At 51.1% G+C, this 18,136-nt stretch overlaps 1 protein-coding gene across 1 annotated transcript in view; it reads left to right on the top strand.

Annotated features, from left to right (window-relative positions):
- Window positions 1-4,320: 4,320 nt before the first annotated feature.
- The window catches only part of PAPPA2 (pappalysin 2), a 91,712-nt gene continuing 77,896 nt past the window's right edge, over window positions 4,321-18,136 (top strand). Inside the window, exon 1 of the mRNA XM_026854019.1 lies at window positions 4,321-5,438. Within this exon, the coding sequence (XP_026709820.1) occupies window positions 4,321-5,438 (1,118 nt within the window). The remainder of the gene's footprint in view (window positions 5,439-18,136) is intronic.

The raw sequence follows: 18,136 nt of genomic DNA, 5'->3' as shown, positions 1-18,136 counted from the left end.
GGGGGGCGGTTGTGCCAGGGTACAAGCACCGCAGGGCAGCGCCAGTGATGCCGGGCAGGGCTGGCAACGGGGGGCAGCCCAATATGTACCGCTCCCAGGGGTTGTCTGGGGTACCCACAGAGAGGGCCGCTGTGTTTCTGTGCGGCTGGGGAAACCCTCTGTCCCAACTCTCCCTCCACTTGCTCCACTGAACCTCCTTCTGCTTTGCTCATCGCTTGGCCCTTTCATGAACTTATCTCCTCGGCTCGTAGGGGCGATAGCTGCATCTTTGCTGTGAAAGAGGCAGAGGAGACAGGCTGGAGGCTGGGGGACAGAGGGGAAAAGCAGCCATGTACAAGGAAACTACCTAGTGTAACCTCCCTGTTCGTCTTCCCACTGGGGTTCCTGCTGCCTCCTCGCCAGCAGGCAGCTGCTCGGGATGCAGGGAGCCCACTTCCCAGCCATCACATCGGCAGCACAGCTGTTTGCATCTGGAGGTCTGGCCTGCAGGTGTTGGGTTTTACTTTTCCCAGCTAGCCAGCGAATGGGTTTTTCTCTTCATTATTTTCTTTCTTTTTAATTTCCTTGCGGAGGGCAGGATGGTTGCTAGCACTGAAAGCACCACCCGTGAGTGCTGGCACTCACTCGGGAAATATCCCCCGGCCTCCCTGCTCCAGGGTTTGAGTCAGCCCCAGGCACCTCCAGCTGTCTGAGTCACTGTCCACTTCCCACCGTCTCCCTGCAGCCAGGATGGCGGGGCCAGGGTGCGGGGGGTGAAGTGGGACAGGCTAGCACCTCTGGTGTTTCATGAAAGCAGGTGATGCAGGCAGCTGACAGCCCTTCGGCAGGTGCCCAGTCTGCCTCTGACTGATCTGCTGCTCCTCTTGTGTTGGTAGAGGGGGGACCAAGCCATGAGTGGGTCCATAGCTGTGGAGGAGCTGGAGATGCTCCACGTGTCCTTGTGTGAGGGAAGGTGGGAGGAAAGCAGGGCAGAACTGAGCATCTCCTGGAGTCATTGACTGGGAAATAAGGCCAGGCTGAGCAGCTCTGTCTCTGTCTGGGCAAAACAAGCTGTCCTGTTGGCTGGTGTGACTGCTGCCTGGGTTGAAGGCTCAGGAGTTGGGGCTTTGTTCCTGCAGCTGTCATGTTTTGCTTTAGGGACACCCTGGATGGGGCTGTTCATCCCTCTAAGCTCCTCTTGCACAGGAGGATTTCTGCTGGGGTGTAATCCCAGTGACCTGCTATGGCTACCGCCAGGGAAGGACAGTGATACCTCTTCCACGTCCTTCTCATTTTGGGCAGCAGATGAGAGTCCTTTCATGTAATGCCATTTCTTTTTCTGCGTTTTTTTTGTCTACCCTTCATCCATGCCTGCTTTGCTTCTGGTAAATTCCAAGGGGACTTCCCCTTGGCACAAATGCCTGACTGAGGTTTGGTTTTTACTCAGATCAACGATGGTTTTGTTGAGTCAGAAGATCCTTCACCAGAGGCAGTCCCAAACTTCTGCTGTGCCTAAGCCCAGGTGTCCTCCTTGGGTCCCTGAGCTGCTCACCACTGCACGCCCCAAGGAGTGGCCACCATCTGTGGCCAGCTACTCTCGTGACACAGCTAGGGGCTCCTGGCCTGTGTCAGACCCTCCAGAACTTTAGGAGCTAATTTCTCCCTGGTATCTTAGTCTCAAAGTGTGGCTGAACTATTCCTTGTGCTGCAAAGCTCCTGGACCCAGCAGGAGAAGGTGTTGCTTTGAGTGTGGTCCTTACAAGCTGGTGCACTTCATCTCTTTGGAAGCTTTTCCTCATCAAACACCTTTCCCTTCATTTTTTTGCACTGTACCTGACAACTCTTTTCTTAAACCCTGAAGCTATCACCATAAGCACTGATGACAATCACAAACCAGGTTAGACCTTCCCTTTCCCACATGATGCATCAGAGGCAGAGTTGCACTTAAAGGTTTTGAAGAGATCACCTTGCATCTCCTCTGCAAAGAGATCTTTCCCTTCTTGGTGCCTTGCCCTGGGACAAAATACCAGGAACTCCTTGGCAAATTCCAGGGTCTTGAAACTGGTCCCCTGGTGATTTCTTGTGGAGGCTCCTGGCACATGTCAGAACCTGGTGCTGGGTGGCTGTGTTTCACCATTCTGCAGTAGCTCCTGGCTGTGGGACGTGCTGCTCGGCTTGCACACTCTGTGGCTGCTACTGCACTGGAGGTGGCATCCCCTGCCATTCTAGGAAGCACCAGCTCCTGCTATAGTGGCAGTCCAGCCTCTGTTGTAGGGCCAACTTGTAGAACCTTACTTGCATCTCTTTGATGAAGTCTCCAGACCTAGAACTCCAGAGAGTTTTAGGGACACTTAAGGTTCTTCTGGACAGTTTTGAACTTGTCAGGCACTTCCAGGCTTGGCTTGTCTCCATGAGTTTGTGAGGATGCTAGCTCACACTCACCCCATTTCTGGGGGGTGCATCAGGCATGTTCTACCCCTGATGCAATTTGCCCCAGTTTTTCCAGAGTGTTTAATTAAATCTGGGGCACTCTAAATCCTTTCAAGGTGAAATGCATGAGTTTTCCTAAGAGAGGAGGTACCAAGCTCTGTTTCCTTAACCCCAGTGACAACCAGATATAAGAAGATGGCTTTCGAGTGTGCAGATCTAAGCACCTTTCAGTCAGCACCCAGCCCAAAAGTACTGCCCAGATTTGCCTTCTCACGCCTGCAAGGCTCCGTTGCATGTCTCCCGCTTTTTGGCTTCTACCCATCTCAGCTTCCACTGCTCTTTCTGCTTCCCTTTCACAATCCACCAGAAAACAAGAGTCAGCCAAAACCCATCCGCCCACAGAGGCTTTGTGCGTGGCTGCCTTTGCAGTGAGCGGTGGCAGGGATCCGTGCCTGGGGTGGTTACGATCGTGGGATGGCCAAGAGGCCACCACCCATCTCGCTGTCTGTGAAAGGGATGGATGAAGGGAGGGAGGGAGGGGTGCTGCTTCCTGGGGTGCACAGGGCTTGACGTGACTTTTATCAGCCACGTTGATGAGGGCCAGCAGGGGAGAGGTGGTAACCTGGCTTCAGTCACATACCCTGGATGAAAGCCAGGAGGTCCTGCTCCTCCTGGAGCTCCTGCTCCTTTACACCTCTGCTTCCCTCTGCAATCCCAGCAGCAGCTACAGTTTCCTCAGAGTGTCATACTGAACATCCCTAAGGACAGATAAGGCAGTGGGGCAGGGTAGGAGTGCCTTGTGATGCTCTGGCCCCACAGAGATGAGCAGCCAGTTCATGCAATGGGAGTGGCACAGTGAGCATCAGGAGAACCCGTGCAGCAGGGAAAAGCAGGCTGGAGCATAAGAAATACCACAGCACAATATAAAAAGGGCCTCAGGGCACAGCAACAGGTTTTGGCAGCATCTGGGCACTGTTGTGTCTAGAAGCCATTTGTTGGGGTGGTGAATGGGAGAGCAGGGAGCTCCCAGAAGATGCTACTGATAACGCTCAAAGTGTGCCTGTGAGCTTGCTCGCTCCAGCTGATTACCTGTATGAACACCCTAGCTGTGGTGATTTAGGAGCCCAGAGGCATTTATTTCAAGCAGTGGTTCATTTGCCCTTGCCAGTATTTAAGTGCCTTATGGACAGTGATTCCTAAGGGCATCCAGTGCCTGAAAGCCTCTCTTTCTCAACCCTGGGCACATAGCAGCCTGAGTTTCGAGGAGTCATCAAATCTCTAGTTCTTGCCCAGCCTAAAACACAGGTTTGCAACATGCTTGGGTGCACAGGAGAGGCTGAGCTCACACCTATTCCTGGGGATGGATTTATGCTTGGGAGACCTTGGGGGCTGAGGAGTGAACCTGGAGGCAGCACATCCCTCTCTGACCCTCGCCTGCATGCACTGGATGCATGACTGGGAGGAAAACTGGAGCATAAAGGAGAGCTGTAAATCTGCCTGGAAGCTGTTGGGGAAGCAGTCCCTGGAGGAGGCTGTTTTGCTTCGGGTTGCTGTGCTCTAATTCTTAAAAGCTTTGGACTGCAGATAAAAAGCTTATCCTCTAATCCCATCCCGCAGGAGCGCTCCTACAGAGAGCAGCTCAGAAACACCTTGCTCTTCAGCCTCTCCTCCTGTCCATGCTCTTCCTCCCTGCTCCATTCCTCCTCTCCAGCTCTGCTTGTCCCTCCTGGCTACTCCACCTGCTCACCCAGATAATTTTGAATGGGGGCTGGGCTGTCCCCCCTGGTGCAGCACTCATTGCCCAGCTCCTGGCCACTTTCATTTACCCGTGGCAGTGGGAGCCTCCCTGCAACCCTGCCAAGAGCTGTCCTGCTGCCAAGAACCTGGCTTATGCTCTGGGAAGGAGCAGCGATGCTCTTTGGTCCTCACCAGCTCTCCTCTTTCTCCATACCCATCCCCTCTGCAGGCGTCTTTGACAACTGCTCGCATACGGCCAGCGATAAGGGCTGGGCACTGGGCATCCACGCCCTGCAGCTTGGAGGCAAGAAGGATGCCCACTTCTTCTTCTCCCTCCGCACGGACCGGGCAGCCACTGCCACCGAGGTGACCTCCTTCCACCGCTACCACCCCGAGGCATGGACCCACCTGGCTGCCAGCTACGATGGGCGGTGGATGGCCCTCTACGTGGATGGGGCACGGGTGGGCCTTGCTGGCGGGCAGGGAGGACCTCTGCATAGTGCCTTCATGGCCTCCTGCCGCACTCTGCTGCTGGGGGGGGACGCCTGGGGGTCCACACACACTTTCCGGGGACACCTGGCTGGGCTGGCCCTGTGGCACGGCGCTCTGTCCCAGCCCCATCTCCAACGTCCCTTCCTAGAGGGGCCAGCTGATGGGGCAGCAGGGCTGGCTCTGGCCGCTGGCTTTGCCACACCAGAGGAGCACTGGGTGCCTTTTCGGGAGGGTGCCTTCCCCCAGCAGTGGGTGCTGCCGTCCCCGCCCTCCCCTGTCCTGAGGCCACTGGGACCCCCTGCCTGCGGGCAGACTGCCTGCGATAACGTGGAGCTGGTCTCCCACTATAACCAGCACTGGCCTCTGCGAAGCGGGAAGGTTGTGCGGTACCGGGTGGTGAACCTGGCAGAGGACAATGGCGAGCGGCCGACCGTCAGCCGGGAGCAGGTTTGGCGACAACACTGGGCACTGAGCGAAGCTTTCCGACCTTACAACATCTCCTGGCAGCTCAGTTTGCTGGAGGTACGCAACTCCTCCCTGCGCCGCCGTGCCATCCTCCTGGGCTGTGAGCCCAGCAAGGTGGGCAACGAGCGCTGCGACCCCGAGTGTGATCATCCCCTGACTGGCTATGATGGTGGGGACTGCCGCCGGCCCGGCCGCTGCTTCTCCTGGAAGCGCCGTGACGGCATCTGCCACATGGAGTGCAACAACATGTTGGATGACTTCGACGATGGTGACTGCTGTGACCCGCAGGCCACTGACGTGTCCAGGACCTGCTTTGACCCTGACTCGCCCCAGCGGTAGGTACGGGGCTTATGGAGGGGGGACATGTTGAGGGATGGGGTCCCTGACACCCCCCCTGTGCCTGGATGTTGCTTCTGACATGCCACTTCCCAGTGTGGGAAGGCGGTGTGGTGTTTTCCTGTGGGATGGGTGTGCTGTGCCATTGAGAGGAAGTAAATCCCACAGTGCAGGATGGCACTGAGTCCTTACTCTCTGCAATGCCCTGCTGTTAAGTGTTTTCCCCCCAAAAAATGAGCAGGGGGTAATAGGGATCTCCTCCCCAGAGAGATTCCCAGTGCAGAGCTGTTGGTCTCTGCTGGCACACCAGTGTGAGCATGCACATCCCTGAGGTGGGCAGAGCTGCCCCGTGCAAAGGGTGCTGATTCCCTTGAGTCCCCTGCACGGGATGCAGCAGAGGGATTGCTGCCCCTTCCCCACCATCCCTGGACGTGTCAAAAAGCCATATTTCTTAATTTGTATTCAAAATGCCTTTGCCTGAGTGCTGGGGTGCTGAGAAGGAGGCGATGCTGCTAGATGTGAGTGACAGGATTTGGTAATGTGTGGGTTGGTGTGCATGAGCCTTGCTGAATCTCATCCTGGAGCAGTGCCAGTGGGGGGATGCCCTTGGCTGGGCATGGTCAGGGGCTGATCAAACCTTCAACCTCAAAGCCAAACAGTGGTTGGGCAGAAAATCCCTCCCTTCAAGAAAAGGCATAGGGTGGCTGCTTGGTGCTGGAGGAGGACATGTGCCTTTACCAAATGCTACAGGTGTAAAATGCCTTGCAAAACCCACGTTGCTCTGTGGAGCATCAGCATGTGGCCTCAGGGGACCCTTGCTCTGCCCAGAGCACTTTGGAGGCAGCTGCTGGGGCAGGATGGAGAAGGGGATCCTCTTGCATGATGGGGGACCCTGGGCTGGCAGGAACAGTGTCCTCAGTGTTAGTGGCTTGCACACACCTGCCCTCTTCCCTGGAGCCTCTGAGGTGCCGGCAGCCCTGCTGATGGCTTCCAGCACTCAGGGCTCTGCCAAATGTGCTTTCTGGCTGGAGAGAGGGAACGGGAAAAAAAGTCACGTCTTTTTCTTTTCTTTTTTAAAGCCATTTCTGTCTCGATGTCAGAGAAAATTGCTCATTCCCTGCTGCCAGCTCCTGGCAACAGGCAGAGGTGCCCACTGGAGCAGTGTGGTGTGAATGGCAGCATCTGGGAAGAAAAGGTGCAAGGGAGGGTTTTAGGGACATGTTTCTCCTTCGATTGTCTTCTTTCTCCTTTACTTTTTTTTCCTGGGCTGTGGGAGCAGGTAGGCTGTGGCCATAAATCCCTCTTTTCCCAAGCCAGCTTCTTCACTCTGCTGCTTCACAGGTGGGACATGGAGGGAGGAGGGAAGCAGGTGTCTCTGCTCAGATGGTGGTGATGGGAGAGAACAAATACTTCCCTTCCTCCCTTCCTGAGCCTTTGTCACATGTTCTTCAGTCATCTGAGAATGCACAGGAGGATGGGGAGCCTTTCTTCCAAAGCACCCCTCCGGCTATGGTGCCACACACCCTGCCTCTGTTTGAGCATCGCCCCAAGAACTTGTTTCCCTACCCCTGGAAGTCTCTTTGGTGACAGGCACCATCACCACCCTGTGCCTGTCTGTCTCCTTGTTTCCCATCCCTGTGAGCAAGCATGGGCAGTGTGCTTTCCTGAGTGTGGAGGAGACGAACAGCCCTCCTGCCTGCACAGTGACTCTGCTCATGGTGGCCATGAGCATCCAATGCCACTTGATCTTTGCTTCATCAGGGCAAAGGCTTGGTCCTTGCCTTCTGTGTGCAGTTAGAGAAATGTTTTCATCCTCAGACAAGAAGGGCTCCACCTTAAATTAAAAAAGGCCAAATTTTTGCTGGTATGAATCAGGGCTTCCATTTGTCAGGATTTTCCCCTGAAAGTTGGGAAAGAAAAACAAAACAAAACAAAAACCTCGCTTCTGTGGGAAAGGAATGGGAAAATGGGAACACTAGGGAAATAAAAAATCTTTTGCAATTTTCTTTCCGCAGACCTCATTGGCCTGCACAGAAGACAAGATTGATTGTCTGTAGACTAAGCTCTGAAAAACGAAATCTGGTGTGCCTGGCATTTGGGAAATGTGGGGGCATGAGTTGAATCCTGCTGCTGCTGAGCTCTTCTGAGCTGCCTTTGGCTGGCTTCTTCAGAGATGCTACCGGACACCCACCCTCTCTGGGCTCATTCCTGCTGAGGGTACCCTGGCTTCTGGGGAAGAATATATAAATTTGTGGGAAAATCACTGGGAAACAGTAGCATGGGTTTGGGAAAAAACAAGATGAGCTTGAGGTCGCCCAAGGGCATGGCCACGTTGGTGTTGTTCCCCCAAAGTTGGAGGATGAATCCCAAGATACATGAGCAGGTGACCTTAGTCCAAGGGGTTTTGTTCAGGCAGAGCTCCTGCTGACCAAGTACCTCTGAGTTTACTCGTAAGGTATTAAATGAACATTTATGAGGAGTGGGGCAGCTGGGAAACTTACTGAAGGATTTTTAGGGTGAAAGCCAAAAATGGGAGAAATAATATGAACTAAAATTTAACAAACTGAGAAAAGGCAGCACAATAGGAGCCAGGTGCTTCAATGTGAGCAAAAGCTTTTGGTGTGTAATTGGAGGAGAGCCGGCTGCTGCTCTGCTGAGACACTTGCGCTTTTTCATACCTGCTGAAGAACCACATGCCAGATCCCAGGAGGGAGCTGCGGCTTTGGGGGAGCAGAGGGAGAGAGAAACCCCACTGCAGGTGCTGCTTTCTAAGTCTCCTTTCAGACCAAGGTGGCAAGACAAAAACCTTGCAATTTTTTTTCATGAAGTAAGTCAGCTCTGCTGTATTTCATTTCAAGGCTCTCACAAAGAGTGGTTTGGATGTGAATGCTTCTCAGTATGGCCAAAAATAACCCAAATGAGAAAGTCAGAGTGAGACACTGGACAATTTCTTATTAACATTGTAGAGAGATTCAGTCTGTTTCAGTGAAAGGTCTTGATACCTTGTCTTGACTTGCATGACCTTAAGCACTCATGCAAAAGCTTTTACCATCTTAGTACATCTGTCATTTAAAATCTCCTTTCCTTGGGCTGGACCTTTGAGAAAGACAAATCAGAGGGAGAAGTCTTAAGAACAGTGCTCTAGTGCTTCTTAGCTGGTGGACTTCTCAGTATACTTCCTGAGCTACAATTGGTGCTAAAATATACTCCTGTCCATGCTTAGCAAGAGAGGGAAATGAAGTTTGGAAAGAAGGATTGTAAAGCTCTGTTGGGGATGGACCACAATGTAGCTGAGGTAGGAGCTGCCCCCAGCTCTGGGGCAGGGGATGATGCTGACATGATGACAGTGTTGCTGTGCACAATGACAGCTATCAAGCCAACTTGCCAAGTCCTTCCTGCACCTTCTCTAGTAGTGTATGGGACAAGTCTCACTGTGCTCTGAGCCAGCTGGGCCACCACTCACATGTAAAACCCACCAGTGGGAATGTGTGCTTGTGGCTGGAGGGAGGCTTAAGCAAGAGCTCAGGTCAACAGCTGAGCACAGACATTGCTGCAAGGCACCACACCAGGAGCCATAGGAAGCAAGTCGGGGACATTTATACTAACCCACCATATGAAGAACAGGGGGTAGGAGAGCTGCCTGCTGCCATACTTTACCTGGTCTCATCCTGATTTAAAATGTTTTCCAGGAGATGCTGGTAGTGCGATGCCAGGGTCTGGAGTAGAATTTGCCTTGATTTGCTGCAGATATGCATCTTCTTGCAGTGCCTGAGTGCTGTTGTAATTGGTGTTCTTGGAAGGAAAGCAGCAACAGCTCATTAATAGCAATTAACACTCAGTGAGGGTCTCCCTCCGGCAGTTAGTCAATGAGAGTCTGGTGTGTGACACAGTTAATGTGAAAAGAAAACTGGAGGGGAGTCTGGAGAGCAAAGTGGATAAGGGCAGAGCTGCTGCGCCTTTCATCTCACCACCCAAAGCAAAGGCAGAAATAAGTGAAGTGACAAAAGGAGGTGAAAAATGATGAGGTGTCCAGCCTCTTGGTAGCTTCCACTGGGATGACCACAGATGTGATAGTAAAGGGTACCTAATTAACAGGACACTTGATGGGCTTTAATGCAAGCTTAGCTGGCCTCCTGTCTTAGGGGAAGGATGCTTAATTGGGCTGTCTACTTGGGAGTCCCCTGCTGTTTAAGCAGTGTCTTCTAAAGCTGATCCAGATTAACGTCACTGAATGTCTTGCATGGACCCCTGAGGAGGAATGAATCACTTCGAGCTGTTCTTCGGCACTTGAGCAGCCCATTGTCAAGAGATATTCAGCTGAATGTGGTTGGACTGATAGCATAAAAGGTGTAAAACTGAGAGCAGCTGAGGCAAGGATGGTATTTTGGGGCAATAGTTGACCTACCCATACCTTAATCCCAACCCCATGGTAAAGCAACATTCAAATTAGCTGCTCACTTCTTCTCTACTTACTCTTGTCACAGGAAACCTTAGCAGATCTTTCTCACAGTGGGCAGGCATGTGTAATGTTATTTCAAAATTATAAATTTTAGGAACAATCTGAGATTACCAATATAGTTGGAGAGCATAGATTCATTTGGAGATGTAGGTGCAGATACCTTCATTTGTTGCTTGTGGTGGTCAGATCCTTGAGGGATGGATGGATGGATGGATGGATGGATGGATGGATGGAGAGGGTGTATTATCTGCAAACTATTGAACTCACTGCCTGTAGAGTGTAAGAGACTATTTTCTTATGATGCTTCCATGAGGAAAGTGTGGTTAGGAGGTACCCCTGCTCAGGACATAAGTTTTGGCTGCTTTGTAGCTCCCACTGGCACCTCTTGGTGACCTACTGGGCTACAGATGTACTGGTCTGTACCCCAATATTGGCCTGGTATTCCCAGAGGACTAAGCCTCAAGTGCTGGATTTGAGTCTTGGAGCTTGTAAGTGTGGTGGTGAGATGGGTGCTTTGGGGACAGCAAAGGTGGTAGCAATGGGTTCATGACTTCTGCGCTTGTTGCTTCTCCTCTCTAGTAGACCTGCAGGGACTGGGGAAGATGCAGTAATAAACAGGGCTTTTTCCTGGAACCTAACGGTTTCTTGGTGGGTGCTTTAAAGTTTCATGAGAGTGGTTGGATTTGAGCTCATAAAAAAGCCTTATTCTTTCCTTGTAGGAAAGCCCGCTCTTTCTGAGCCTTCCCATTGATTACTGATTGCGAAACTTGGCAAAGATAGAGGGTATTGTCCTTGGTAGAGCCCATTATATCAAGCAGGCAGGATGTCTACCAAGCTGCTTGCATACAGTAGGGTTAGGAGGCTATATCCGGGTGAATCAGGCCCAGTCAGCGTGGGTTTATGAAAGGCAGGTCCTGCCTGACAAACTGGATCTCCTTCTAGGACAAGGCAACAAGCTGTTTATTGGATGAGGGAAAGGCTGTGGACGTTGCTTACCTTGACTTTAGTAAGGCCTTTGACACCGTTTCCCACAGCATTCTCCTAGAGAAACTGCTTGCGGCTTGGATGGGCACACGCTTAGCTGGGTAGAAAACTGGCTGGATGGCCGGGACCAAAGAGTTGTGGTGAATGGAGTTAAATCCAGTGTCCCCCAGGGCTCGTTTTGGGGCCACTCCTGTTTAACACCTTTATTGATGATCTAGACGAGGGGATGGAGTGCACCCTCAGTCAGTTTGCAGATGACGCCAAGTTGGGTGGGAGTGTTGATCTGCTCGAGGGTAGGGAGGCTCTGCAGAGAGATGGAGACAGGCTGGAGCGATGGGCTGAGGCCAACTGGAGGAGTTTCAATAAGGCCAAATGCCGGGGGCTGCCCTTGGGCCACAACAACCCCCAGCAGTTCTACAGGCTTGGGGAGGAGTGGCTGGAGAGCTGCCAGTCAGAGAGGGACCTGGGGGTGCTGATTGACATCCGGCTGAACAGGAGCCAGCAGTGTGCCCAGGTGGCCAAGAAGGCCAATGGCATCCTGGCTTGTGTCAGCAATAGCGTGGCCAGCAGGGACAGGGAAGGGATCTTACTCCTGTACTCAGAACTGGTGAGGCCGCACCTCGATGACTGTGTTCAGTTTTGGGCCCCTCACTACAAAAAAGACATTGAATGACTTGGGCGTGTCCAGAGAAGGGCAACGGAGCTGGTGCAGGGTCTGGAGCACAGGTCTGATGGGGAGCGGCTGAGGGAACTGGGGTTGTTTAGTCTGGAGAAGAGGAGGCTAAGGGGAGACCTCATCACCCTCTACAGCTACCTGAAAGGAGATTGCAGAGAACTGGGGACGAGTCTCTTTAACCTAGTAGTAAGTGATAGGACAAGAGGGAATGGCCTCAAATTGTGCCAGCAAAGGTTTAGACTAGATATTAGGAAACATTTCTCCCCAGAAGGGGTTGTTGGGCATTAGGATGGGCTGCCCAGGGAGGTGGTGGAGTCCCCATCCCTGGAGGTGTTTAAGAGTAGGGTCAGCATAGCACTAGGGATCTGGTGTAGTTTGGAACTGTCAGTGTTAGGTTAATGGTTGGACTGGATGATCTTCAAGGTCTTTTCCAACCTAGACGATTCTGTGAATGTGCTTCTGGGTGATTCATCTCACACGGAGCTCTGCCTTGTGGGTGAAGACCCCAAATTTGTTTTTGACCTTATCAAAGTACATTGAAGAGTATTTGGCATGTCATTACCCCTTAGTAGGTGTCTGGTGCGTTGTGCCAAAGGTAAACCTGACAGTGAGATTTTGCTCCCAAGAGGGAGGACTTGGGGTGGTGAGATAATGCATGCACTGTGGGCTTGGTTGGTGTGACTCAGTGGGCTCTGCAGTGTGTTTACATTTATGCCCCTGGGAAACTATACACCTTGACCTCTGGCCTTTGCTGTCCCTGAAAGATAGATTTTGTTTGCTTAGTTTTCCTACTTATTCTTTCTCATTCCTTGTTTGCTGTGAAGGCTGCTCCTTTCCTTCCATGTTATGTACTTGTCTGTCTTTGTGTCTTTTGTATCTCCAAAACTTTATCATAAATGAAGCTACAAGTTGGGCACTCCACAGGCATCTTTGAGGGTTTTGCTCTCGCAAAGATTTGAGGGAGGGAGGTTATAACTTTTCCAGCGTGGGCTGATAGATAAAAGGAAAGGGTACTTGTTGGCTGTAACCTCAAATTATGAGAGGCCTATGAGGAGAAGTTCAGGAGTTGCAGAGGAGGTGGGGATGGGGGCTTCAGCATGGAGCCACACTCTCTAAGGCATGGCCAGGCATGACCAGGGTCTGACTCAGCCCCTCCATCAGGCCCATTGGACTGCAAGAGTCACTTACCTCACTCTCACCTCTAGGGGGAGGAGGCATCAAGGTGCAGCCATCCAAAGGACTGTGCAAGGTCCTGGGGACACTGGTCAAGAGCAGAGACTCCATATCACAGTGGCTTTTGGTGGGATCAGAGTTCTGTTGTGTTACTGCAGGGATCAGAGGAGCAGGTCTGCAAGAGGAGCACAAGAATGTAGAGGTGTCCAGGTCCAAGGGCTGGTTCCCAGCACTTGGCTTTGGCTCTAGCCAAAGCAGCTTACTCTGTATAGCAAGATACAGCATACTGCCAATGTACCCAAATCTTCTTCTGTGCATTTTGGGGTGCTAAAAGTAGGAAATAATTTATGGTAATGCACTCATTTTCTTCCCAAGGTAGAAGGCTCAGGGGTTAATTTCCAATAAGTCTCTGCTGGAGGACAAGTCTTGCTTATTCCTACAAGCCTTCCTGTGAGCATGGAGCTGCCAGGCTGCATGTTCCTTCAGTAACCTGCCAGGTCCCCACTGGAGTGGTCACATCTCTGTGGGAGAGGGAGAACACGATCTGTGTGTGAGCGAGAGGAGAGGACCCCTGCCCAGAGGCTGTAGGCAGCCTGGGTGCTTTTGGGGAAAACAGCTGTCCCAGATGTGAGCTATTGTTCTAGCGAACACCAGTGTCTTGGGGGCTCATTTCAGGGGGGATGATTGTATCAGGATGACAATTGTGAAGAAACAGCATGTGTCTGACGGCTGGAGGGGGTCACTCTTTGTCCTGATGTTCAGCCCTCCCCAGGGTTCCTCCTCATCTGACCATACCCTTGCCCACGGGTGGAGGATGCCAGCTGAGACCCTGTCCAGGCTAGTGAGACCCCAGGAACTGAAACGGCAGGGTGATGAGGAGGGACACTGTCATCTTGGCATTGACAGGGTCTCTGTGATGATTTAATCCACGTTTGGGTTAGCAGGCTAAGCCGTGGTCATTAAGCGAACATATTGCTTTTAGTTTTCCTTGGCCCAGCTGCCACTGTTATTTAGGAGATCAAATTGCCCCTTTGCAGAGGATGATGGGGTAAGAGGGAATGGGTCCAGTGGAGCCAAAACCCACCAAGACAGCACGAGTTAGAGAACTTTACTAGGAGACCTTGGAGAGGGTGACAATGCTGAGCCTTTGTGTCTGTTGCCTGCCAGGGGCTGTGCTAGGGACCAGAGGCAGCCTCTGATTAATTTTTGTTTGTTTGTTGTTAACGTATGATTGTTACACTACAAAACTTCCCCAATAAATGATCTTACAGCCTTTTTATATCTGCAAGGAAGGCATTTTTAGAATGCTGGCTTCTGTGTACCACGTTCCATCTGGGACACCCAATTGCCTGGACCTAAAAATAAGATGGAGACTTGGGACTTGTTTTTTCCTTTTTTTTAAAAAAAAAAAAGCAGGAGGAAAATGCTTGGCTTGAATAGATTTATTTTCCTCTTTTTCTCTGTTTTGATGCCTTTTCTGACCAATATCAAGGCTACAAGTTTTTGCCCTCTGGTGATAAGTTTAGAATGAATGTAGCAAAGTTTGGGATCTCTTAGCAAGGTGAGACCATCATGGTGAAGAGTGCCTGAGAGTGTGTTTATTGACCACAGGGATGTGTGGTTCCCCTTGCAGAGGAATGAGGAGCTTTTAGCGTAATGCCCCTGGGAGCATCATTCCTGCTCAGCAAATTTGTCCACTGTTGTCAGCCCTGTTAAAGGGTAGTTCTGCCAGTGCCCAGGAGCTTTCAGTTTGAACAGATGAGGCAGACCAGAGACTGGAAGGGCGGTACTCTGGTCTTCTGCCACCCTTTCATTGACTACTGCTGCAGGGCCATAATGATGGATGGGCATGTGCATTTCAGCCTGCTGTGGGCTCATCTGAGCATCATAAAAAAGAAAAATCCTTCCCCAGTCTTGCAGTGTCTGCATTTTCTTTTCTGCTGCCCTACTAGTCAGGGAGTCTGGATGAAAAAGAGAGGCTGACTTTTGCTTATCACCTGGTGGTCACCAGAGCAGTTTTTGGACAAGGGGCTCTATCTGCCCCATCCATGCAGAGACCATGCCTTCTTTCAGGGGGGAACTGAGCTGCCTCCTGCTACGCATTAGCCCATACTTTTCTCCAGCCTTGACTGGTCCTAGCACAGAGCTGTCTCATGAGACCTGATTCTGGTGGTGATGTGCACCAGTCCCAGCTCTTTGACCGGAGACAGTCTTCAGACAGTATGTGCCACACCCTTGCTGCCATCTTCACCATGCTCATCCAGACCACAGCTCTCCCTCTGTACCATCAGCCCTCTGGGATCTGTCTTACAGAGGAGGATGCTGTGGGAGATGGGTGGGAAAGGAGGCATGTGGTGAAAGGCTGGATGCTTGCTTTTCATTGAACAGCAGTGGAATGTGGGTGCCTAACTGCTCTAAGCTTTTTTGAAAAGCCTGCACAGCAGAGATCATGTCTTCTAAGATGTTTACAGATACTTGCCTGTGCTGTGGACAAGGGAAATCCCAGCTTTTCATCTGGGGAAACTGAGGCACAGAAGCCTTAGACATCTTGCCTCCAAATTGTGCAGCAATGAGGTGCTGCCACTGATGCTGGGGCTCTGGCCTCGACTTCTAGTCCACGCATGGAGAAGAGAGTCACCTAATGAAATGTGAAGAAGCTGCTCTATCCTGGCTAAATGCAAGGCAAAAAATAATGCTTTTATTTGTGCAGTTCCACTTTGTCTTGAGTGCTTTGCTGATCCTCCCAGCTCTGAGGCTCTGCTCAGCTTACATGAAGCCCATGCAGTGCTGGGGGAGACCACGAGTGTTGCACCCACCCATGGTTATCCACTCTGCCTTCCCTCAGCAGATTGTGAACTGCACTATAAAAATTGGCAGTGAAATTCAGGCTCCTGGGGACACTGACTTGTCTACAGAGACCTTAAGACCTCATTAAACCTGCAATGTTTCTTTGTATTTTTGCTGCAGGCAAAAAGTAAGAGAAAGCTCATTTGTAGCTCTCTTGTGGTTTAGGTGGGACAGTGCTTATCTGCAATCTTTGACAGGCAAAAAATGCTGTAAAACTTGGTCCTGACCTGGGATGTTTTTTATTTTGCTTTGAAACAAACAATCCAGGCAGAAAGTAAACCCTACCTGGCTTTGTTTAGCTTGGAACCTGCTCTAAAATAACTTGCCACTGTTGAGCTGGGCCTTGCAAAACCGCAAAGGCCTGCAAATGTATTTCTCCATTTCCCCAGCACTTCTCACTCGCCCTCTCACACATGTTGTGTATAACAGCAGCATCTTGCCAGCCAACATCAACATGGTCAAAAGAAGGCGAATGCTCACCCTGCGTGATGGATAGCAAGTCTCTCCAAAGCGTGTTGGTGTGCGCTGTAGTTGGGATGCTGCCTGTGCTGGGCTTTGCAGCCCAAGGCCACCCAGGGCAATGCTGGGTTCCCCTACCTCCCCAGGCTGCTGATTCCCTGCTTTTCTCCCTCGCAAGGCTCCTTTCCTTCCCCTAAATGGTTCAAAACCAGATCTTTAACTGTTTCTTTTGAATTCTTTCAATTAACTTACCTGAGCCAATGTTTTTTCCCTGTTTTCAGTGATGATTTCTCATGATGACAGCTCCCCCCTCCTTCTTACAGCCCCCATAGATGTGCAGGAGCTTCCTGACTTGCTAGGTATGCTGATCTCACAGATGGCCAGGCATGTGCTCTTGGAGAATGACAAAGTGTTTTTCAGAGGCCACCATGATGGTCTGAACCTCCTTCATGCCTGCCAAGAGTGAGGGAACAGTGCTGGGTATGGGTGGAAAGCCCAACCCAGCAGAGTCCTATCACCCAGGCATGCACAAGCTCTGGGGTTTGCACCCAGAGTCTGCACTTGGCCAGGAGCATTTCTCCTTCCTTGCATGCTCCTGGGGTTCAGGGGGTGAAGGTGAGTGTTGCTCCAAGCAGGTGGCACGCTGTGTTATGGACCTACTGGGGGATGGCAGTGAGAGACACCAGGGTGGAAGCAGGAGGTGATCTGCAATATTTGTCTCCACTGATGAGGAGAAGCAACAGGCTGTGGCTCTGACCTCTCCAATTCCTGCTTCATTGTTTTTTTTTGAAGGGGAAGATAAGAGGGAGCAGGAGGACAGATGTCTCTTTTGAAATTTGGGAGTTTACAGGTCCTTGGTTTCATCTGGTTTATTCTACAGAGGTGACATGTACTCAGCCTTGCTGTCCTGCACGTCCATGGCTTGGGATCTCATCTTTGCAATGGCTGAACCCACAGGTGGGTTTCAAACAGATAAAAATCTTGGGCATCTGTGTTCCTGCAGGCTCATGAAAAAGGCAGCCAGGAGAGGAGAGCTGCCTCTGTGGTGGGAAAAGGTGAGGTGTAACTGCAGCCTGTGTTGAGCCTTTATAGACCTTGAAGGGTTGGTGGGGGTGATAAACCCTAAATACATGCCTTAGCTGGGGGGAGAGGTGGGGGGAGTTCAGTCAGTGCTCGTAGACACCAGGAAATAAATATCAGGGTTTAGTCTGTTCATTGCTTCCAGGATTACTTCTTAGTAATTAGTACATTCCTTTGGAGTTCACTTCTATTGATGTTTTCAGTATTAGCTAACCCCAGATAAACCAAGATTTCTGCCTGGGAATTTCACTGCAGGATCATCAGCTGGGAGCCTGTAGGTTGAGTTTAAACCCAGGCATCTGAGGCACATGTGGGTTTTCAGCTCCCAAAGTGCTCTCCCTGGGAGCAATGAGGGTACGTGGTCCATGGAGGATGAAAGAGGGTCCATGTGTCCTTTGTTCCCACATCAGAGCAGCTGGGAGCCCAGATGCTCTGAAAGCCTGACTCTGTCACTGCCTGGTCTAATGAAAGACATCCCCATACCTTGATGGGTCTCTGATGGGTTGCATGTTTTAAGATGATGTCACCCGTGAGGAGACAGTAAGCCTCTCTGAGGAAGAGATGTCCATGATTCACTCTGATAGATATAGAAAGGCCAAGCAAGCAAATGGAAACTCCCTACTGACCAGGTCCCTGCAATTTGAAAAGGTTTTTACTACCTATTCCAGTATGCATTTGAAAATCATATGCATTTACTCTTACATACTACAATCAGATGTTTCTCAAGCCATTAAGCCCCATTGGGTCAATAACCATCGTTTTTAAAAATCTATTAAATACCCATTTCCGCAGAAATAGAGCTTTTACAATTGATCATGGCTACCGACTCCCATTAAAATAAACCCCAAATGCTATGAACTCCCCCAAGATGTAGAGCACTAAAATACAGATTGCCAGGACAAATTTATCCCAGGGGAAAGTTGATGGCCCATTATTCTTAAGCAATGCAAGAATTGTCACATAAGCCAGGAAGTTTATGGGACTTGCATGGATTTGTCCTCCCTGGGGGGGGTGGGGGG

This window comes from Athene cunicularia (assembly GCF_003259725.1).
Source record: "Athene cunicularia isolate RWA chromosome 8 unlocalized genomic scaffold, athCun1 chr8_part1, whole genome shotgun sequence".
Classification (NCBI taxonomy): domain Eukaryota; kingdom Metazoa; phylum Chordata; class Aves; order Strigiformes; family Strigidae; genus Athene; species Athene cunicularia.
Note: the sequence above shows the minus strand (reverse complement) of the source record. Positions and strands in the feature narration are given on the sequence as shown.